Source organism: Peromyscus californicus, unplaced genomic scaffold, assembly GCF_007827085.1.
Source record: "Peromyscus californicus insignis strain IS unplaced genomic scaffold, ASM782708v3 Scaffold_13__1_contigs__length_99412109, whole genome shotgun sequence".
NCBI lineage: Eukaryota > Metazoa > Chordata > Mammalia > Rodentia > Cricetidae > Peromyscus > Peromyscus californicus.
In genome coordinates this window covers 93328949-93353652 of record NW_026294424.1, presented here as the reverse complement: position 1 = coordinate 93353652, position 24704 = coordinate 93328949, and the positions used below count along the sequence as shown (strand labels likewise).

The 24704-nt window shown below is 40.9% G+C and overlaps 1 protein-coding gene across 4 annotated transcripts in view; it reads left to right on the top strand.

Moving 5' to 3' along the window:
- Positions 1 to 24704, top strand: part of Mapk10 (mitogen-activated protein kinase 10) — a 312106-nt gene that overhangs the window by 277562 nt on the left and 9840 nt on the right. For all 4 annotated transcript variants that reach the window (XM_052735542.1, XM_052735541.1, XM_052735544.1 and 1 more), the window contains 2 exons: positions 12958 to 13021; positions 15098 to 15175. In XM_052735542.1, the coding sequence (XP_052591502.1) occupies positions 12958 to 13021; positions 15098 to 15175 (142 nt within the window). The remainder of the gene's footprint in view (positions 1 to 12957; positions 13022 to 15097; positions 15176 to 24704) is intronic.

Here is a 24704-nt window from a genome sequence, read left to right as displayed (position 1 = left end):
TGTTGTCCACTTTTTGTGTAGTCATCTTGTATGTTAACATCAAAGCCATCTTGTACCAATGCTTTCTGTGTAAGATGCTGGGGATGTTGGTTTTGTTATAACTAGATCAGCAGAAGTCTTTATATCAGATTAAAAGAGTTCATTAACTCAGAACCTGGACCCATTCAGAGAAATCAGTGATGAAAAAAAATAAAGATCTGGAATGAAAATAATTATGCACTCAACTTGCTAAACATTTGGGAATTAAAAAGCTGTTAAAGTTGATGTGAAAATCTGATATTTTCTTCTAAAGATGATAAAGTGTGTTCAAACTAGTCTTCCTTAGTGCAGCTTCTAACTGTGACTGTGGCCCAGGATCTCTGGATCTACAGCCCACGCTCTGCACCACTGATGCTTGTTGAGGAGCATGGTTCCCCGTTCCCTGTCATGTCTTAGGGCTGATGCGATATTGATTTGGGTATTGGTACAGAAACACTGAAGGCCCGCAGCCTCCTGCTCACTTTCCTTCTGCTCTGAGCCTGGAGCAGTGGTGTGGGTGACCCAGGCTTCAGTGGGCTGACTCAGCGGGTCCGTGTGTGGCGGGTCGACTTTCACACAGTTCTTTCTCTAGCGCCTGTACAGGTTTTGTAATGTCTTGCAGAGGCTGTCATGTTCTTTAGACCAGCAGAAAGGTCTTCTAACAGGAGCTACTGCTTCTCTGAACTGTAAATGGATTCTCTCCTGACATCGTCCATACACCATTATCACATCACACACTGTGCTGAACATCTTCCAGAAACTTCTCATCTTTATAATAAAAACTCCAGCAGTCATTAAACTTTACAGAGCTCTAAGTCAGTGCTGTTCCAGATGGTGTTGCTTCTACTGCCCACCACCAAGCACTTAGATTGGATGTACACACACCTGTGGACACACACGCAAGCTCCTAAGTAAAGTCCTTATACTCGGATGGTATGTTTCATCCTGCACATCTTGGTGACAATAATAAAGGACCAACTTGTTTTTATGACTGAAGTTTAGAAAGCATTTCTCCACTTAATGTGACAGCTGTCTACACTCTGGCCATCTTTCCTATGTCAGTGCTTACCCACTTTTCACCAGGATTCCGACCTCCTTGTGTTTCTCTGACCATGGTGAGCAATCTCTTCCTTTGAAGGTTTTTGTGTTGTAGTTCCTTCTGGAACATTTTCCCTCCACGATGAGCACCTGGCTCTCATCATCAGCCCATTAGTCTTCTCACAGGCTTCTTTATTGAAGAACTCTTCTGTGACTATCCTCCCCAGACAACACCCAAGAGTGTGCACTAGCCTAGTCATCTATGTTCTCTCTCATTGCTGCCTGACATAGTACCTTTCTTTCATTGTTGTTGTTGGTGGCCACTAAGAGCTGAGTGCCTTGAATCTGAAACCCTGAATGGGGCAGCCAGGGAATGAAGACATTATCGACACACAGACATGTGCACAGAAACGTTAGGGTCAGGTGGTGTGTGCACACTCTAATGTATTGGCACCTACTACTGCTACGACCCAGAACCTCAGTGAGAAGGAGGGGTTAGCCAGTTTCAGTAGGAGGTCTCTATAGGTGTCTTAATTAGTGTTACTATGATGATGAAATACCATGACCAAACCAACTTGGTAATAACAACTCATCATCAAAGGAAGTCAAGACAGGAGTTCAAACAGGGCAGGAGCCGGGAGGCAGGAGGTGATGCAGAGGCCATGGAGGGGTGCTGCTTACTGGCTTCCTCCACGTGGCTTATTCAGCCTGCTTTCTTCTAGAACCCAGGACAACCAGCCCAGGGATGGCACCACCCACAGTGGGCTGGGCCCTTCCCCATCAATCACTAATTAAGAAAATGCTGGGTGATGGTGGTGCACACTTTTAATCCCAGCACTTGGAGGCAGAGGTGGGCAGATCTCTGTGAGTTCAAGGCCAGCCTGGTTCTACAGAGTGAGTTCCGGACAGGCACCAAAACTACACAGAGAAACCCTGTCTCGAAAAAACAAACAAAAAGACAAAAAAAAAAAAAAAAAAAAAAAAAAAGAAAAGAAAAAAAAAAGAAAAGAAAGAAAGAAAGAAAGATGTCCTGCAGTTGTGTCTTATGGAGTCATTTTTCCCAGTTGAGGCTCCCTCTGTTCCCAATAACTCTAGCTTGTCAAGTTGACATAAAAATAGCCAACATAATGGGCAAGCAGTTTCAGGCTGTGAACATCAGGGACAAGGAAGCAACAGTTGCTAGTTATTGTGTGCCATGATCAATTGTTTGCACTTGGATCCGTGAGAAAGGCTTTGCTATCATGCTGAGCCTCACCTATGGGGCAGCCTTGACATGGCCATGCTGGTGTCAACACTGCACATTCATCCAGGACTTCACTCACTCGGGGCTTCCTCTGCTCCCTGCAGTTGATACTACACATAGAACTAAAGATCAGCCAAGAGAGGGAGCACAGACCCTTTGGGACATTGCTCAACTACTTAAAATACAGTTTGGATCTTAGTAATCAGATAAGTATTTGTTAGTGAATAGTTTATATTAAACTGTAACCCCAGAGGCTCATGGATTTTAAAGGATGCCTTGACAAACATGTGGCTCCTATGCGAAGCTATGTAAAGCTTGGGTCTCTTTGTATGTTCAGCAGCTGGAATGTTAATTTTGCTAATCGACAGATTTTTTTTCCAAGTTTGGATGCATACGTTCTGAGCACAGTAATTATTCCCACTTGCGGAATATCTATTCTACACGGTGTACAGAGCTACACAGCAGTAAGCAAAGCTGAAGAAAGGGGCATCCGTTGTTCTATGTTATTTGTACCCAAGAATACTGAAGAGTGTATATTGAGTAATAAATAGTTTAAATTTTAAACACAACATAACAGAATTGCATAGAAAAACACTCAGTTTAGCAACGTGCATTAGAGGAAGCTCCTTGGAGGGACTACTCTCTAAATACAAGTGTGAAGGATAATGGAAGTATTAAAGTAGAGAAGACAGGCAGAAGTCAGGACATATACACTCACTGCAAGAGAGAAGAGGTCAGGAGAATTGCAAACCTCCAGGTTAACTGAATGGAGACAGATGAGAAAGTAGGTTGGGCTGGAAGCAGGAGCCAGAAAAGGAAACAGCGCTGTGGACCCTGCACCCTCTCCCCAGTGAGAGAAGCTGGAGAACACCATTCAGTTTTAAACTTTCAACAGGTCATTTTCTTTACAAAGCAGAACTTCAGTGGAAGACAGGCGGGTGGAAGGCAAGAAGATGCAGCTGTAGTAACAGGTTAAAACTAATGAAAGCCTGAGGGTAGACATAGGAAGACAACTCAAGACATGTTTACATACTCACCACGGGTCTTTGATACTTTTCTGTTACTGTGATAAAATGCCAAGGCAGCCAGGCATGGTGGTTCACATCTTTAATTCTAATGCCAGGGAGGCAGAAGAAGTCAGATCTCTGAGTCTGAGGCTAGCCTGGTCTACAGAGCCAGTTCTAGAATAGACAGGACAATACAGAGAAACCCTGTCTCTAAAACCAGACTAAACCAAACCAAACCAAAAATAACTAAACCAAACCAAACTAAAACACTAAGACAACTTACAGAAGGAAGAGGGATGGAGCCCATCAGCATTATAGTGAGGAACGTGGCAGAGGACAGGCATGGTACTGGAGAAGCAGTGAGAACCCAAATCTCAATCCACAAACAGAAAGCAAGGATCACCCTGGGATGTCATGAGTTTTTTGAATCCTCCAGGCATACCCATGCTGACACACCTTCTCCAATAAGACCAAACTTCCTAGTCTTTCCCAAATAGTTCTACTAACTGGGGACCAAGTAGTTAAGCATGAATACAAGGGCCATTTTCATTCAAACCATCACACCATGTGATTCTGATGCACAGCTGAGATTCAGGACTCTGCTCTGATCTCTTATGCAGGAATAAAACAAATTCTGCCCTTTACCTAGGTAACAAGCCTTTTTTGGTGTGAACTATGTGTAATAACTTACAGGAGTTTTAAATTATATTGACGCTCCAGGAGGTGGAATTCTGGGATGACTAACATGTAGCAGTTGGTTCATAAATATGTGTGAAATAAATGAATGAAGAACAGATGGATGGTGTGGGCAAGTGTGGTTGGCAGTGCAAGTCTGAGTGTTTTCAGGTAAAGAATCAGAAAAAAATTTAATGGGGGCAGTAAAGACAATCTCTGTTTCTTATACATGTCTAAGCTTTTTGATAGGAAAATATAATCAATTTCTAAGCTGTCTTACTTAAGGTCTCTATTGCTGTGAAGTGACACCATGACTATGGCCACTCATAAAGGAAAACGTTTAAGTGAGGTGATGGCTCGAGTTTCAGAGGTCTAATTCATTATCATCATGGTGGGGGGCATGGTAGCTGGGAGTATGGCAGAGTGCAGGCAGAAATGGTGCTGGCTACATCTTGCTCAGAAGGCAGCAGGAAGTGGTCTGAGACACTAGTGGTATCTTGAGCATATATGACACTCAAAGACTGCCTCCACAGTGGCACACTTCCTCCAACAATACCACAACTCTTCCAACAAGGCCACACCTCCCATTAGTGCTACTCCCTTGGGGGCCATTTTCTTTCAAACTACCACACTGACATCTGAAAAAAAAAAAGTCTGCAGAATAAAAAGTAGGAAAAAAAAACTTGACTTCATCTAGACTTCTAGGGCATTGTCCCATTAAGCTAACTACATTCAGTTCACACCATAATTAATATATGCCTTGCTGGCTTTTGAAGGGTCCCCTGGTCATTTAGTGCTGTGATGTCTCCTAGCAATGACTGCTTGCTTTCTTAATATGAAACCCTTTAGGAAACACAGTACACTTCACAATGAAGTTTTCAACAGAAGTTTGTTGATATAGCCATTAGTGAGCATTTAGAATTAGTTTTCTCTTTAGTAAAGCAAGATGTAAAATGATTTCATTGCAAACCAAGTGGCTGTCACAAGGACACCATTCAAGCCCCATCGCCGTGCTGGTCGGGATCCCACATCTGATCCATTTCCCCCATGTCCCTTCCAGGGAATCTGTGGTTGAGTGATTTAGAAGTCCCCTTCGCTTTCTCTGCTGGAAGGGTACTGATCTGACTACAGGGTACAGATCTCATGTTCACTGATCTTCCTGTACAGTGACCATTTCAGTCTACCAAGACATACAGTCCACTGAAGGCTGTCATATGTTTTCCTTAGTATCGGTATACCCAAAGGACACCTAGGTGAACTTGATTTTATAACTGTGTAAGAGATGAGAAAAGTGTTATGAATCACAGCTGTGCAGTCTTACCATTGGGTGAGTTTGTAAGCACTCCTACCTTGGAGCAATTGCAGAAGAACCTCTAGCCTAGTGCCTGGGTGTTGGCATGCTCCCAGGTAATCTGAACACACAGCCATGTCAGAGAAAGCTTGCCTTAGGACTAGTTGATGAAAACAATAAAGCGGGAGTGTTTTCCCTGCTGTGTCCTCTTTTCTACAGCCATAAGGTGGCAGTAGCATAGCACAGTGACTATGCTGGGCCTGGTCTGCAGTAGACACTGAACTTGAATCTGTAATTGTAATTAACAGCATTTGGAGGCCCCCATCCAGCTGAAAATAGTATTAACCTTTTCCCATAGCATTCTAGGTTGATTTGTTTGCCTAATAAAACTTTTTTGAATACGTATTTATTTTAACAAGTTAAACGAAGAGGAATCATATCATTAATCCAGAGTTGGCGAAAGGCCAAAAATACCATGAAATTTATATTCAAATAGGTGTGGGTTAAAATGTTGCTGCCTCTGATGACTGACAGGATGTCTGATCTTCATGTTTCACATGAACACCTAGATAAGAGGGTTGGCAGAAAGGCTAATAAAGCACTGTGTGAAAGTCAGCTTCTTGGAAATGCTAACAGGATGATGAAGATGTTGAGGAGAAAACTGATGATAGAGTCAATTACAGAAAACCCAGACAAAAACTAGGACAGCACTCTGGATGGTGGTATTTGTTTCTGGATTTAAGTCTCTTCTGTGTGTTCCCTACCAGTTTCTGCAGAATGTTATTTAATACCTCAGCATACTCCATCTGTTCTCATTTCAAAGAACAAAGTCAATACCAACTTCGAACAGCTATATTCTGCCCTTAGCTGGCGATGTCATGACCTTTATACTCACGCTTCTACTGAAGGTAGTCCTTGTTCACTGATAAATTACCTGTTTCATTTCTCAGGCTTTGAAGCTGCCTTCTCCAAAAGTGCTAGGGCCTTCCATGTGGCAAGATCAAGGAGAATAGGCCCTTCACATATCTGTTCTCGGTGCTATCAAGGCCAAGATTCTTCTATTGTGACACCTCTTCCCCTTGGTGTCCATGGTGACAACACATTCCACATTCCGGGGTTTACTCTTCCCTTTGACTATGTGTGCAGCTCTTTCCTTTCAGCTCTGTTTTCTTCCCTCCCCTGAGAACATATCTTCCACTTGGCGCTTTTCATATATATGTGTTGCCTTGTACAGCTCCCCAGAGTTCCAGATCTCTAAATCAGTTACTGGGGTTGTGATTGCCCTTTCAAGAGTAGCATCTTGAGTACTGATGTGAGTTAATCCATCCACACAGAGTTTCCTCCTCTTCTCAGCCTATGCACCTCAAGCCACGATCCAGCAGCTGTCAGGAGTCATTCAGTGCTGCTCTCTCATCTCCTTCATATCTAAGCCGTGGGGTGCACTAGTTCCTCGGCATCCTTCCCAACACTAAATTAAACCAAACCAAACATCTCAGAGGAAAACTGACACTGAGCTTGTCATTTCTTGCCTAGTGTTCATTCCCTGATGGCACAGTCTTTCACTGGAATGAAAAAAAAGTGCTTACAAGGGACATCCCTAGCCATTAGAGCTCCATAGTGATCCTCTTCTAGTCTGTGATGCCCTAAGACCACTGCTGCAAGTCGTCCCTCCCACCTGAGTCCCTCTCAGGACTTGCTCTAGGAACACAGTGTAAGACACTCAAGAAGAGCTCATTGGATTGCATGTCAGGTGTATACTTTCTACTCCCAACCTAGGGGCACTGGCCTATTTGAAAAGTTTGCACATCTACTGTGTGTGGTGGAATATGTCTTTATTATGAAATGTTAACAGGACTAGTTGACATGCTTTCACCTCATATGCTCACATCATTTTTTGTGGTGAGAGAACTTATGACTTCCTTGCTGATCTCAAGGATACAATACATGGTTGTTGACGGTGGTCACAATGTTGCCTCCAACTTTTCCCTATGACGTATTTTATGCTTTGACAGCATACTTAAATGTTATGGATTAACACATTATTTTCCAGATTAAAGAACACTTTTCTTCTTGTAAAAAATTTATGATAGTGATGGACTCCTAAAGCTTTTGATTGTCTAAACTAGTTTGATCCTTCTTTATTTCTTAAGGACAGTCTGCTGGCTATAGTATATTGATTGGTAGGTTTTTCTTTCTTTCTTATCTACTGCTTTTATTTTTAAGATTAATGTAATTACAACTTTTCTCCCTTTCTGTTCCTCCCTCCAAACCTCCTACATATCCTTTCTTGTTCTCTTTCAAATTCATGACTTCTTATTTCATTAATTGTTATTGCGTGCATATGTGTGTATGTATATAAATATATATTCTTAAATATAATTCTTCCTTCCTTCCTTCCTTCCTTCCTTGCTTCCTTGCTTCCTTCCTTTCTTTCTTTCTTTCTTCCTTAAAATACCTTTCTTATTTAAAAATTTCAACAAGACATGCATTTTTAGTAATAAACTGCCAAGCTTTGTAAGAGGAAAACAAAGCATGTTTCAATTTAGTAGGATATCATTTACTTTGCGATACCTCTTGACTTAATACCGGATGCACATACATGCTGCTATAAGTCTTTTATTGACGTATTTTGAAGGGCAGAGGTAAAGAGAAAGGTGGAGAAGCCTGATTAGGACAACAGGCTGGAAGCAAACACCAACAGTTGGACAATTTTTGTATAGGTCAGGACATGACCATTATAGAAGAAATGTCAAAACGTCAGATTCAAAGCTGGATATCCTGTTATCCCAAAATGCATAAAAGGAAGAACTTTGCTCAGCTTAGGCTTCCTGTTGCTGTTTCTCATCTACTGTAAGAGTCAGTGGAGAAGTATTGATGTTCAAGATACTCTGACAGAAAGCATTTAGGAGTCTAAGTGTTGACCGTTGTGTGATGGTTTCCAGATGTCACATGTGAATTAACAGACAGAACACTGGGACAGAAATTAGAAATCAGAGTCGCAGGCTAAAACTTGTCCTAATTAAAATATTTTGTAAGTGTGAAATTATCCAATTTAATATTTCTGGAACTCATAAGGATTCATTCACTCTGTCTTTTCCTGTGGGAAACTTTAAGGTTTATCCATGGCTTTGTTCTAATTACCTCTCTGATCATGAAAAACCTGACTTTTTCTCTCTGTGTTTCTGTATTTTCATTTGCAAATTGACTCAAGGTGGTTCTGGGCACTCACCAAACTATCTTCCGTAACTTACGTGAAACCACCCAAACCAGCATTGTTTAGAAGATAAGCACAGAATGAATCGACACATGAAGCTCAACAGAGAAGTTCTGTTTAAAAATGTGGGACACAAGGAAGTGAAAAGAAGGAGAGGATTTCCTCTTGTGGTGGTGAACTGGAGAATGAGAAGGTGGTGGCTAGAGAGATCCCTTCAGAAAAGAGTGACTCCCGCCAGTGAGCACAGCACAGAATAACAAGAATAATAATAACATGCTCCTCCACCCCTGGTGTGTGTGGAGACCGGCACTCTCCGACACTATTTCTTCCGAGAGCTAAATCTTATGTCCTTTTAAAAAAAGGTTTATTCACTGAACTCGAGCCCTTTGGAAGAGCAGTCATCACTCAGAACCTCTGACTTAGTCACCTCCCCAATGCTGAGTTTTACGTTCTGAAAAGTTGAAAAATTGGAAGAAAATGCTGTCATGCCTTCTTGGAGAACCAAAACTTATAGATGTAATAGTTTAAACCCGAGTAATGGGAAAATATCGAAATGCAAAATCATTCATCTATCTTTAATTTGTCATGCAATTATATATCTCAGATCTCTAACACAGCGTCTCACAACACACCAATTTATCTCCCAGTTCATCATCTTAACATAGTGAGGGTAGCAAAGTGCCCTAGTAACTAAAAGCATTCTTTGGGGCAAAGTGGGAAATGTGGTTACCACATTGGCTATGTGTCTATGCTCTTCTAAACTATAATTTATTTTAGAATTAACTCCATTTTGTCTGGATAATTATTTACACTTGAATTTTAATAAAAATTATATCATTAATTAGTCATTTGACTTCAAGTTATATATTTGAAAATTCACCACAGTTTCTCGATTCTGATGATTGTTAAGGTGTGTAGAAGCAGCCTAGACAATTATGGCTTCTCAGAAAATAAAGGAGCTTAATCCTAACTAGAAAGATAATAATGATCTTCATTTATTAACCTCTCAAAGATAATTGAGAGAGTATAATTAAGACCTGTATGTGTTCCCCTGTCACACTTATCCCCTTTTCTTTTGGTCGTATACAGTATCAATATTGGTACTGAAGATATTTCATTATATTTTCCAACATTTTAGATGCTGTCTCAAATTTAATTAGATCTTTCTGTATATTGTAGCAGTTTTGAAGAATGAAAAACTCTCTAAATGTGAGATCATTGAGTTTGGCAGTCAAATAATTCCAGTTTGAAATATCATTTTTAAGTATAGTCTGGTACATGTTCAGCAGCAGTCTTAGCTTCTTGTCTTGTTGATAAGATAAAATATTCTGACAGAAGCCATTTAAGCATTTATTCTGGCTTCTAGTTCAAGGGTACAGTCCATCATGGAGGGAGGTCAAGGTGCAGGGAGCCTAAACAAGCTTGTTATGTTATATTCACTCTCAGGACCAGGGACCAGTGGATACATGCTAATATTCAGTTTTCTTTTTTCATTTGCTACAGGCCACGACCCCCTGCCCAGGGGAAGGTCCTACCCACAATAAAGATGGGTCTTTCTCTTCAAAACAATTCCCTCCAGACATGCAAAGATGCCCACCACCCCAGGAGAGTCTAGGTCCTGTCAAGTTGACAATTAACATTAGCCACCACACAACCTAAGCTTTTTATTGAATAAATGAATTTAATAGGTTAATAAGTGGATGACAATATTTACTAACTCATGGTGAAGGTGTGATTCTCTACAACGTCGCCATGTTTCTTTGCCCTTGTCCCTTACTTCTTTTTTTTATATAGGATTTTCCCTACTGATGGGAAGTCCTTCCCACTTCCTAAGGTCGAGAAAGAGAATACCTCACTAACCAAACACCAAACATTCCCTCTGCAAGTGAAGGCAGGGTTGCTCGGGAACATCATGTGCTAACAACTGTTTCCTAAGCACGAGTGGATGAGTACGCGGGTTATGACTCTACTGTCTTTAGATTGTTGCCAAGAACTCTTTTATACTGTCATTGAGGTGACATGTTTGTGTGAATGTACCCTTCCACTATAGGTAACATCTGCTTCCTCTCTTCAGGAAAACCTCAAATCAAAATAAAAACCTAGACTTTAAAAAAAGAAAAGCAAAACAAAAACCCAGAGGACTCATATGTTAGGATGGTAACCACAAACACAAAGGTTTCCAGCATCGCTCTTGGTTTATTGAAAGCAAAGATCCTAGACTGAGCACTTTGCTTCCCTCTGTAGTCTGTGGTTAGAGTCTGTGCTTAGTGTTTTGGACACCAGTAACATTTGCATGCTAAGCGCCAAGAAAAGCCTCCTCAAAATAGCTTTGTTGCAGAAAATGACATTTATGAACTTTGGCAGGAGCTATACTCTTAAGTCATGTTCAATTTTGAAACTTGTATGGAAAAATCTCCTCTGTGGGGAGGCCAGTCACACAGCATCCTGAGCTCAGTCTTTTTTGAGAGGAAGGAGGAGGGCCAGCAAAGCACAAAGGTCTGAGCATTGCTGTCCTGCAGGCCTAATCCCGCCTCACACATTCTCAGGGAGAGGACAGCAGACAAACTGCCGCGTGGCAAAATCTCTCTTCAAATCCAGACTCTGCTCTGCTGAGCTGAGTTTAGAACAGTCTCATATATATTCAAAAATGGCTCCTGTTTTGCCTCCTTTTTCCAGGAAATCAATGTATTCCTTTGTAAGTCCTTTATAGCTTGAAGGAGGAGACAGTCCTCCAGGCAGCCCCAGGGCAGTGCTGATTCTCCAGTCCCTCCACTGTGCACAGTCAGTGTTTAGGGGCTCTCCCTGGGGTTCTGGGGTGGAGTCAAGTCTCCCTTTGCTTCACTGTCCATGTGCTGACTACTGAGTAGCACTGCTCTGCTGGCTGTATCTGAATAAATTGGCTCTGGTTGTGGCTTCCGGGCCAATGAATCTAGCACAGAAGCAAGAATGTGTGAGAAAATCTTTTTATTTTTTATTTTTTTTATTCATTTTACATACCAACCACAGATCCCCCTCTCATTCCTCCCCCCTCACCTTCTCCCCCCACCATCCCCTCCTCCAAAAGGGTAAGTTCTCCCATGAGGGGTCAGCTAAACCTAGTACATTTAGTTGAGGCAGGACCAAACCCCTCCCCCCTGCATCAAGGGTGAGCAAGGTGTCCGACCATAGGTAATGGGATTCAGAAAGCGGCTCATGCACCAGGGATAGATCCTGATCATACCGCCTGGGGCCCCTCAAACAGACCCTACACAACTGTCTCCCATGTGCAGAGGGTCTGGTCCACTCCCATGCAGGTTCCACAGCTGTCCGTCTAATGTTCAAGAGTTCATATGAGCTTGATTCAGTTGTCCCTGTAGATTTCCCATCATGATCTTGACACTTCCCCCCCTGGTTCATATATTCTTAATGAAAACCTTCCTTATAAGGACACTTTTTTTTTTTTAAATCCATCTTCTAATAGGTGGGAGTTCCTCTGATTCTGGAACATTTTTAGTTTCTCAAAAAACTATGGCGTTTAGAGTACTGATCAAAAATGGATTCTAGGCCTCCTCATCTCTTAGTAACAGAGACACTATAATTCCTGCCTGTACTGGTCCATGCTGGCTATCGCATTTCCTTTTGTTCACTTCCTCCACTTTGTGCTCATGTGCTCTTCCGAGACTTGTTTGCCTTTCTGTGTTATGTCACTTAAGTTAGAGCTTTCTAGTTAATGTGGCAGATGTCTCCAAGTCCGCATATTAGGAACAAGAGGTCAGACAGGTTATATGAAGACTGCCATCCTGGGAAGTGTATGACTGTGGAAACTGCCTGTTGTAATTGAACTCCATACAGGAGGAATCAGGTGACTGTATTAAGTCAGTCTCCTCATGGAGTGCAACCCAGAGGCCACTCAGGGGGTCCAGGCAACCCCATTCTATAGTAAAGTAGAAATTGCTTCTGCCGGAGGGGAGTGAGTAAATCCATTTCAATACAGGGTGCGAGGCTAAGTCTAAAGTATGTAATAATGTTTCAAGAAAAATAAAAGGTTAATTTAATACAAACCATTCTTTGAGTGGGAACTTGCACTGTTTTACTGGATGTAGATTCTTTAGAATAGGTTAAAAACGAAACAAGGTCTGTCGATCTGGGAGAGTTTCTGCACAGGTTGTGTGAGCAGAGAACACTGATTCTGGGTCTTTGCCACCAAACATGCAGTCCAGCCACTGTCCCTCTGTGGGACTAGAGATGAAGGCACTGGGAAGTGAGACTTTAAGATATGAGTTCTGCTGTCTTATTAGTGAGCAATATGTAAGTAATTCTTCCATAAAATTTGGGGGAAATTTAACCGTTAAGCTACTATTTATTCCCCAAAACTGATATAAGGGTATCGTCTCCACCCAAATCAAAGAGTGGCAAGGCATTTTCACAAATTATGAGAGTACAGTTGTGTTTGGATTGGTTGTCATAAAAAATGTGTGTGTTTGTTCCACAGCCTCCTCCTCAGATATATGATAAACAGCTGGATGAGAGGGAGCACACCATTGAAGAATGGAAAGGTGACTGTGCTGTGCTTATATGTACATTTTGCTTTCCCGGAAGTCAGAATATAGAAACTGTCCTGTTAGGCCATGTAGTCAATACAAAGAAAGTATCTGCAACTTCCTCCTGTACAATACTTCATTAAAAAGTGACGTTTCAGTGCCTTGTTATGGGGCTGGTGTGGGAGCTCAATCAGTGTGTGTCCAGTATATACAAGGTGCCACAATAAGTGAATGAAATACAAACGAGAATGCAATTATTTTGAAATTTCCTAAAGTTTATCTGTCTTTTATATTAATAGAAAAATTCTATTTGCTTAAGACTAAAAAGAATTTAATTATGGACACCTTTGCAAAATAGTATTGATTGACAAAGTATTTATCATGGGGTCAAGCTTCATTTTAATACTTAAAAATTAAACTCCTATGTTTGCATATAAAATTAAAATTAAGTTTGATAGCTAGAGTGATAGATCAGTGGAGAGAGTACTAATCCTGAAAACCCTCATTTAATCCCTCAACCCACACATGGAAGGAAAGAGCCAACTTCCATATACTATCCCCAGACTGTGCCTTCCCTCTCCAAATAAACAAAATATAATCTAAAAGTAAGTTTGAAATATACTTTGAGTTTTAAAAAATAAACATAGTTAACATATAAATTAATTTACAAAATTTACGGGATTTGAGAGTTAACGTAGAAGATATATGAACCCCAGAGGCTCATTCCTCACATAAATAAAAATGAATGAGTGAGTGCATCAATGTATTTTTTCAGCAAAATTTCTCCAAACTCATACTGTAACTTCAAAATTATCCAGAGGAAGAAACAAAAAGAAAAAAGAGCTAAACCTACAAAGAACTGTTAAACTAATATAATTAACTGCAGAGGAGAATGAATTTAAGGAATCCAAATACAGATGGTGTCACTTGGTCAAATTAAAATGAGCCAGAACAAAAAAGGAAGGAAATTTTGAGCGACTTTTAAAGAATTCATCATATAAGTTGGGAAAAGGAAAATACCAGATGGAGGAGACAGGGAGAAACCAGTGTTAGAAATAAGCAGAGTGTTATAAAGAGATTCCCCTGGTCATGTGGGTGACCATGTCATCCAAAGGACCGTGTGGGTGAACATGGAAAAACAAGCCCTTGAAAGGGGCGTCAGGGGAACACTGATGGCAGATGGAGGGGAGGGGTGCGGGGTGCGGGGGTGCAGAAGGTTGCTTTGGTCTAAACGAAACACAAAGGCATTATTGGGGCTTGGGAAGTCGCAAGTGAGAAGACACAGCCAATGTGAAGAGGACACGTGCTAAGCTGGAGGAAGAAGTATCTGTGGAGGATATAAGCCATTGCAAGAAGGGATGAGTAGGACTAAATGCTTTTTACCTAAATCTGGCAACATAAAGAACTAGAGATCTCCAGGCTGATCTACAGCAACAAGAAAAAAAAATATTGACTGCCAGTCTGGGGATGAAAAACATGATTTTTTAATTCTCAGGTTTCTGTTGTGCTTGGGTTTACAAGTCCACAACCTAAGTCTGGAAGAAAGATGGTACTAGAGACAGAAGTTACAAGGATTGATTATAATTTAAAGTCCATAGGATTTGCATGGAAGAAGTAACTATAAAAGGAAACAAGAGCATCCAAAAGTGAAGGCATTGGCTGGGAACACAGTCCCCAGTGGCGGGGGCCGGGGAGGGTGGTGGTGGTGGCACGGGTGGATAAATTCCTAGCACACATGAGGCCCTGAGTATGGACCCCAATACTGCAAAAGCCAACCAAGAAACAAGTAAACAAGCAAATGAGGTTATTTAAGTTCTTGTACTCAGGAGTCCATCACGATCAGTTCAGAAAACAGTCATTTATTTATTTTTAGACATTTACTTACTTAACTGCTATAACAAGGATCTGCTTGGCTTAAGCTTCATGCACAGTGCAAGGAAATATAGAAATGGAAGATTGAAAATCCTCAGTGTTTTAAGAATCCATTCAACACCACAGAGATGTTACTTGTCATTAGCTAGTGAATCTGTTTGTAGATTAAGGAAGTCGTTGCTTTTCTGTTATAATAACATGGGCAATCGTTTCTTACAGAACTTATCTACAAGGAAGTAATGAACTCAGAAGAAAAGACTAAAAATGGCGTAGTGAAAGGACAGCCCTCTCCTTCAGGTACTCACTCTCTGTGAATAACCAAGATGCCAGTACTTGTGTATTTTCCTGGCCTTTGAGGGGTATAGCCATAGACAAAATTGCTTACAGAGCCTGGGAACAGACAACATATGGCCATTTCCCTATGTTGCATTCATTTTTTTCTTTTGAAACCATGCAATCCTTCTGGTCATTCTGATTCTAATAAGCAAGCATAGTGTTGTTGTTTTTCTAAATAATACTTTTATTTTTGAGATTATAATATAATTAAAATATTTCTCCTTTCTCTTTCTTCCCTCCAAGCCTCCCATATATCCCTTCCTGCTCCCTTTCAAATTCATGTCCTCTTTTTTCATTAATTGTTATTGCATGCTTATATGTATACGTGTGTGTGTGTGTATATATTGTATATATATATATGTGTGTGTGTGTGTGTGTGTGTGTGTGTGTGTGTGTGTGTGTGTGTATGTGTGTTGTACATATATATTCCCAAATATATACAGCTCAGTCTATATGATGTCACTTTTATGCACATGTTCAGGCTGACCATTTGGTACTGGATACCCAGCTGGTGTGCTCTTCCCTGGGGAAGACTATTTCTCACTCTCAGCATTTCCTAGTTGCCTGTAGTTCTTTGTGTAGGGCTGAGGCCTCCCTGGCTTTCCTCCGTCTACTTTGGCATGTCTATTGGTATTGTCCTTGTTCAGTAAGTCACATTGGTGAGACTTTATGGCTATAACTTCTGCCATTTCCAGGAGACACAGTTTCACCGCAAACTCCCTGATCTTCTGGCTCTCTCTGAAGCTTCCCTCTTCTGCAATGGTCCCTGAGCCTTAGATGTGGGAGTTGTTTTGTAGATGTGTCTGTTGGGACTGGAAGCTGCAACTTTGCATTTTGACTGGTTGTGGTTTTCTGTAATGGTCTCTGTCTCTTGCAAAGAGAAGTTTCCTTGTTGAGGAGTGAGGACTGTACTTATCTGTGGGTATAAGGACAAATATTTAGAGTGTAGTTGAGGATTATGTTGCCTTAGTAAAGTGGAAGTTGTATCTTCTCCTCCAAGATCCATGTCTTTACTAGCCCTGGGGAGTTGGCTAGGTTTTCAGTACCAGGTATGATTTCCTTCTTGTTGGGCGGGGCATAAATCAAATTATAGAGCTGTTGTTTACCATCAAAATATGCATACTACTACTTCAATCTTAGTATTATGATGCATGAAGATCATTGTCATGGTTCATCAGCGTCATAACTGGGTAGGACTATTGTGGCTTCCCTCCTTCGGAAGCTCACATGGCACCATGAAAGCTAGTCCTCAGAAGGGGCATTCAGGCCAGTTCCAGCTCAGGGGTCTCTGAGCATATGTTTGAACTGTGTGGTGTCTTCAGCAATAGGGAACTGCCAGTCATCTTAGTGGGCAGTTAGTATTGCAATAGCAATAGCCTGTAATGTTTTGGGAGTCTTTTGGACAACCCTGACCAGCAACTCAAAAAAGTCTTCTCGTACTTGGTGTTGTGTTTTTTGCCTGCTGGTCTTAGGCTCCTGGAGGGAGCATTGTCCACTCAGATGAGAAAAGTTCATTTAAATTATATATGCATATTTGTAGACAGACTTATGTATATTAAGGATTTTTCGGTAGTTAATATTATGATTCTTTAGAGCTTTTCGACATCCTTATTGTTCTTTTACTCTTTCTCTCCTCCTTCCGTGTTTATTTCCTTCCCCTCCTCTCCCCATTTTCCCCATCAGATCGCTTGCACACCATTAGTCCCCTTTCCACTGCTCCCCAGCCCCTCCCCTCAATGGCCCCTTCCTACTGGTTTCTTCAGTTGTTCTGGTAACTTCCATCTGAAGATTTGGAGCTAGGAGCCTCAGATGAGAGAGCACCAGTTTGGGTTACCTCGCTCAAGACAATCTTTTCTAGTTGCACAACTTACCTGCAAAGTTCACGATTTCCCTTTTCCTTACAGTTGAATAGCACCCCATAGTATACATGTACCACACTGTCACGACCCACTCTTTCATAGAAGGACATCTAGGTTGTTTCTGTTTCTTAGCCATTGCAGCATGATGGTTTTATAAAACTGAATTTAAGATGCCGGTGAAATAATATGACATGATCCGGTCAAGGGTACATGATCCTCAACAAAACCTAGGTCCTCCTTGTCCTCTGGTCACCAGGCTAATGCAGAGGTCAACAATCCATGCCTACAGCCAGAATCTCTTTTCTCATTCATTTTCAGCATTGAGCTCTCCAAGTTCAGCGTGGCAGCAGTGTAATTATCTGCTAAAATGGCTTTGATGAAAGCCAGTGTGCAAAAATCTCCAGCTTATTAGCTACAGATTCTAACACACCTTTGTACCTGTATGGGTTTTGTTGACAATACACTTGAGGACTATCTGAAATATCCCATTGCATGTGTTAATGCCATACACTTTTTTCTTGAATGCATTTCTCTAAGTTTGGAACCTGTGCAAAAGCAAAAAGAAAATCACATTCTTTCAATATAAAATGGCATGAAGGAAATATTACTGTAAATGGAGGCAGAGTTTTTCTGTCCCAACCGCCGGTCCCAAATAAACACACACATACTTATATTAATTACAGAATGGTCAACCAATAGCTCAGGCTTATTATTAACTCGCTCTCACTTTTAAATCAACCCATTTCTGTTCATCTATGTATTGCCACGTGACCCGCGGCCTTACGGTCCTCTAGCGTCTTGCTTCTTGGATGGCTCGCTCGAGTCTCTCTGCATTCCGCCCTTCTTCATCCCAGTCTGATTGTCCCGCCTAACTTTATCCTGCCTTGCTGCATTATTAACCAACAGCTTTATTATTAACCAATGAGAGTAATTTGTATACACAGTGCACAGAAGGATCATCCCACAGCATATTACCATTCCAAAAGGGAAGATGTGGGACAGAAAAAAAGGAAAGATGTGACCAAAGCAAAGCTGGAACCCAGCATGGCAAGCATGGAGTTCTGTCGTCCAATGTCTAGCATCCAGCACAGGTAGTAGACAACCCTACTCCCAAAGCCTTGCAACCCACATGGCCTCTCTTTGGGGCTGGCTCTGTTCATTATACCCCTCTCCACTGCAAATGCATTATTTCTTGCATCTCCAGTTTCCCAGGGTCTCCATTTCAGCCTAGGCTTCACCTTCACAAGTACATATATTACCTCCTTTTAGATGACATGCTACATATTACTCGACCTCTAGGGCCTTTCTTTAAAAATATTAGTGGAAATCTTCATGACTCCGTAATTCCTGAATTCTATATGCCTAAAATATTAGCACCATAAGGATGATACCATGGTCTGGTGACATCTGGAACCTATCGGGGCCTCTGTGGACCACAGCCATAGCACCTACTGAGCACTTCAGTAGCTGATTTCTGGAAACACACTTTCCTGGTTGGCCCTGTGTGCACAGAGCACCACAGACATACCCTGTCTCCAGGAAAAGCCATCAAGTGAATTTACAATGCTTTAGAGCAGTGATTCTCAACCTTCCTAATGCTGCGACCCTTTAATACATACAGTTCCTCATGTTGTGGTGACCCCCAACCATGAATTGTTTTCATTGCTACTTCATAACTGCAATTTTGCTACTGTTATGAATTGCAATGTAAGTATCTGTGTTTTATGATGGTCTTAGATAACCCCTGTGAAAGGGTCATTTGACACTAAGGGGGTCATGACCCACACGTTGAGATCTGGTGCTCTATCTAGCTCGCGGGATAGGTGAGGGTCTGGCCGTTTCCTCCCAAGTAAAGCCCAATTGTTTGGCTTCCTTTAAAATGTCACTAGTGTTTGTTTATAAAACCTATTTACAAATTTCAACTCACTTCTTCTCTGGCCAAACTACACATAATTAAGATAGTCCTGCTCCACCTTCTTTTCCTGATCATCACTTTAAAGTCTGCTATAAGCAAGCACCCAGCAAGATCTATGCCATATCTTGAAGGCTAACTTACCTTGGCACTTGGATAGTTAAATTAATTAACTACTTCTCATTTTTCGTTCATAGTCTCAGGACACAGAAAAATAACTGACCAATTATTTTGTGAGAACGTAACTCCAATAGCCTCAAGTAAAAATTCTGACAGAGTCCTTGTGCCCATTAGAAACCTCATATTTATTTCCAGCACTTCTGTCAACATTCCCCTCTTCTGAGCCCTGCTTACAATGTTCTGTGTCTTCTCTAGCCTGTGTCTTCAGGAACTGGCAAACCAGTTCCAAGAGTCTAACCACGTGGTGAGTTTTAGTAGTTATTTTCTGTATTATTCTCTGTCACAATTACCAAAATGTCTGGGATAAGTTAAGAGGAGAGGATGTCAACTCACCCTCTCAGATTGTTCAGTCCCAGCATGAGGATTCATATCACAGTGTCTGGGGAGCAGAGAACAGGGCACCCAGCAGCTGGGGAGCAGGGAACAAGGTGCCCAGCAGCTGGGGAGCAGAGAAAGGAGTGATAACTCACCATCTCCCAGAGTTCACACCGCAGAAGCTGGACAACAGAGAACGGGGCACCAATGCTCTCTGCCCTTCTCTACTTTTCCTTTTATTTTTTCTGAGTCCTTATGCATACAATCTTCAAACAAACAAACAAACAAACAAACAAACAAACCACCCTTACAGCCACACAAACAGGTATACCTCACTATCCAGGTTATCCTAAATCCAGTCAGTTTCTCAGTGAAGATAACCGTCACAGTCGCCTTCCCTGCCAACTCCCCTCCTTAGGCACTCCAGGTCTGGGTTGACAGAGTCTGCAGACACTGTGGCTGAGACACACACGCTGTCTGCTGCTTAGGAAAGAACTCACACGCAGACTCGGACAAGCTTAAGGAGTTCCTTGTTGAGGCAGAGAGGATCATGTGGGGTTGTTATAAACACCATGACATGTTTTCCCACAGTCATTAAGAGGGTAGAGAGGCAATCTGTAAGCAAGGATCACCTCACATCTCAGACTGGGGGGACAGTGGTTGCAGAACTCATTTTAGTCATCTTCACTTCAGGTTCTTCCCTTTCCACACTACCTTGTCCAAAAAGAGTTTTCATGATTTCTCCCAAGTAAGAGCTTTCTGCATTTCTTACTAGCTCTTGTGTTGTGAGCATATGATACTTTTCTTATTATCCATTATTTATTACAAGCTCATTGAGACAACTGTATGCATTCATCTGTGTGCCATACAGGGACAAAGTGCTCTCTATCTCAGTAAATATTTATTACTTGGAAAACTGGCACTTAGTTTTTCTCTTTACACACACACACACACACACACACACACACACACACACACACTTCAAAGACAACTCAAAACAGGATTTTAGGTTTAATATTACAGTACGCAATTAAGTATATTCTTATACCACAATTACACATATTTATCTGCCCTGTTAATCTCCATGAACATGGGTGATCCAAGCTGCTGATGTATGCTGCTGCTAGGGTATTTTTTCCATTTTTCAGATAAGGTTTTTTGCTCTTAAAGGGGATAATTTGGTGCATTGGTTTTGGAAAATGTACATCATAAGCTGTTTTGTGAGCCTGCTTAGTTTAGTGTGTGAATAGTTATTTTTAAAGAACATCAGTTAAGTTAACCTGGTGAGAAGGTTCAGACCCTTTTTAATCAATACAACTACCTGTACCAATCAAAAATTGCCGAATTTTACATGTTCTCTAAACTATAGTTAGCAAGCTTAACCAATCTATAACTCAAATAACAGTAGATGAGAGATTTTACTGGATGACTTTAGAGTGGAAATATTGTTAAGTTATATGTATTCTATCTTACATGACACATTTATGTATGATGTATTTGTATGTGTCATGTAGAGATTGGCTAGCAGCTGGAGCTGGTCTAACAGCTTATGTGAAAACCATGTGCATCTCTTCTCTAATGAGAATGTATTGATCTCAGATTGGCAGCTTGAAACTAACCAGCAAAGATTTACCACATGGAAGCTGGAAGAACCCATAAATCACACTGATTCTGCCCTGGAGAGCAAACTGTTAACTTTTTACCTGTGTGCCACTGCATGTGTGTACTTATGTATGCGTGTGTGTACCTGCATTTGTAGGCATGCACATGTGTGTGCATGCAGTAAACTAAGAAAAAGCAATGACTAAAATATTTTATAGAAGTTGCCTCTGACATTTTCATTGTAATTACTTTTTGTCAGAAATGTTTGCATAACATTTTGTTTCATAAGAAGCTGGGATGAAATACTTTTATCATATAAGTTCTCTTGCTATTCATTTATCAAAACACTAGGAAGCTTATATAAGGAGTAAGTTAATGTAGTTCATCAGGAACAAAGTGATTCCAATATCAAAATCTATCATATTAGAATGATGATTTAAAAATATAGATAGGAAGTTAAGTGTACACTCAAAGAATAATATATAGGTCTGAAATTTATTGATGGAATCACTACATATCAATAAAAATTCATCTAAATTTCAGATATATCACTAAATAATTGTGCTCCCTTCTGCTATCTGATTTTACCTGCATAGTTATCTGTTTTCAGTAGCTGCACCATTTGCTTCCTGAATTGATTTGTAATGCCTGCCAAGGGAAAGCAGGGGCAAACATCAATTTTGCTCTGAAAGCAGATGTTACAGAATGTTAGCACTATAACACATGCAGGAGGCTGTGTGTACCAGCATCCCTGTTCCTCCTGAGAAGTGAACTGCTTTGGTGATATTGTGTCCCTCAATATATTGTGCACCCTAATAAACTTATCTGGGGTCAGAGAACAGAACAGCCACTAGATAGACAAAGGCCAGAAAATGGTAGCACACATACCTTTAATCCTATCACTTGGGACACAGAGATCCATTTGGATCTCTGTGAGTTCAAGACCACACTGGAAACAGACGGGCATGGTGACATACACCTTTAATTTCAGGAAGTGATGGCAGGAAGCAGAAAGACATATAAGACGTGAAGACCAGGAACTAGAGGCTTTTAAGCTTTTAGGCTTTTAGCAGCAGTTCAGCTGAGATCAATTTGGATAAAGATTCAGAGGCTTCCAGTTTGAGGAAACAGGATTGGCTGAGAAGCTGGCAAGGTGAGGTTAGCTGTGGCTTGTTCTGTCTCTCTGATCTTTCAGAATTTACCCCAATAGCTTGCACTGAGATTTTTTTATTTTTTTATTTAATAAGACCATTTAGCAGATTAGTGCTACAAGCTGCCCTAAGCAGGTAACCGACTCTGTAAGAGAGATGGATGCTTTGTCAGAACAGGCAGAGGTTTTCAGTCTCTAGTCAAAGACAAAGCTTCCCAAGTGTTCTGGGTGTTCAGTCCTTGCTTCTCAAGTGCTCAGTCTTCTCCATCCTCGGAGCACACCCTCCCCCCCACACAACTTCCCCACCAGCCAGTGGTCCAGACTACTAAGACTGATTGATTAAGGAAAAAAAAAACATTCAAGCTCAAATAACCTGAAGCTCAAGATCTTGAAGCTACTGGAGAATCTGTCCCTCAATAATTATTTTCCTTCTAGTTTTTCTCCTAACTCTTTGTTTTTATGTTTTTGTTTGTGATTGGGAAGATGTCATCAAGAAAATAATTCCCATTTTAAAAGCAGTCACCAATGACTAGTTCAGGCTAAATAACTTCTGGCCCAGAAATTTCCATAAATTACTTCATTTCAAGAAATCTAGTTTTTCAAATTAAAGTTGCAAGTAGCTAATAACCCTCATTTGTAACAGTATTAACAAATTTGATTCATTTAAACACCATTTTATTGAAAAATTATAGTATTGTATTGATGACAATTTAAAAATTGTGTCTCTCACCTGAGTCCTTTTGAGTAGTGCAGAAGGAGGGGGTGTTTACCATGTACTGTGATGATCCTGACAGACGGAGACTGTAAACAGTTTTGATATGGTTCAAGTCTGTTTAAGAGAGTTTCATAAACTTCTTGGTAATAAATTAACTTGGGTGAAGTCCTTGTTCTCATTCCCCTTATTTGAGTTTGGATTTATGCTTTACAAAGTCCGTTTATTGCCTGCTTGTAAACAGACTAGAAAGGGTCATCTCGAAGCCAGAGTGTCTGCTGTCAGGTCGAGAGACATTTATTGAAGCTCAGTAGAGGAGATCACACAAAGGCAAACTCATGCCTCTGATAGGAATGGGCTCATTCATGCTCAACAGTCATCTCTAAGAAAGGTGATTAGTGACATTTGTAAACATGGCATACATATTCTCATTGTAAATAATCTCAAGAAACCAAGGTGATACAAATAAAGGCACCTACAAAGGGCTGCTAATCATTGGCTCTAAGAACCCACAAAGATCCTGCATCAGGATACCACTGGTTAGCCCACATCATTGTATCATCATCATTTAATCTGCTTAATTTCTAGTCCACTAGAATTGAGAGTTTTTATTCAAAGAGATTAGATACATTTCTGTACACTAGCAATGAACAGAAAACAAGCCAAATGAAACTATGCCCATGAAGAAAAAACATCTAGCAATAACTTCAATAAATGAGGTGCAAACTTTGCACTCAGAAAAATATTAATGTTGAAAAAGTTAAAGGTGACCTAAATAAATGCTCCATTCTTCTCCATTTTCTTGGATTGGTGAAGTGTTGGTGTTCCCCAGGGTGGTTTATTGGACAGTCAGTTAAAAAAATCAGTGGGTTTTTTTTTTCAGAAATTAAAAAAGTTATCTTAAAATTCAAATGAAAATATAAGAAATAACCTAAATAATCCTGAGAAAATACAGTTGGAAAATTTGCATTTTTCTGATTTGCATACTAACAAGAAAGCCACACTACTAAAGACAGAGTATTGGATACTTTTCTCATTGTTGGAACAGAACACTTGACAGAGGCACATTTAATAAGGACGGGCTTGTTCTGGGTCATAGTTTGAGGGGACACAATCTATCACAACAGGAAGCCAAGCAGGGGAGGCATGGTGGTGGGTGTGTGAGGCAGCTGGCCAGTGCATTCACCCTCAAGAAACACAGAGAAATGAAGGCCGGGGCCCAGCCAGTGTCCTCTATTTAGTCTAGGACCCCAGGACATGGGACGGGGCCACCCACATTTAGGGAAGTATACCTTTTATAGTTAAACCTGCCTAGAAACATCCTTAAACAAAGGTGTGTATCCTGGAGGATTCCAAACCCTGCCAAGTTGACTATGAAGTTGACATCACAATCCACTACTGCTACTGAACCCCTTAGCCACAAGGCATTGAAATGGGCCTAAAACCTACCTTCACTAAGGTGTACGTAGGTACACACACACACACACACATATATATATGTATGTATGTATATATATGTATATGAGTTTGTTTGAATTTTTGGTCAAAACTGAGGAGAAGTTCTTTATCTCTGCCTATCATACAACAATGTTGCAACTCATAGAAAATATGTAATCAAAGCAAGGAAATGCATAGAGGGAGATTTTGCTGTGAGCTCGTTACCCAAGCTTGGAGATAAGTCTTTTCCCTGGAGCCAAAGTTCAGGCCTTTGGGGTCAGGCCATTTTCACTCCCACAGTTCCTGTCCAGGTTACCAGTGGC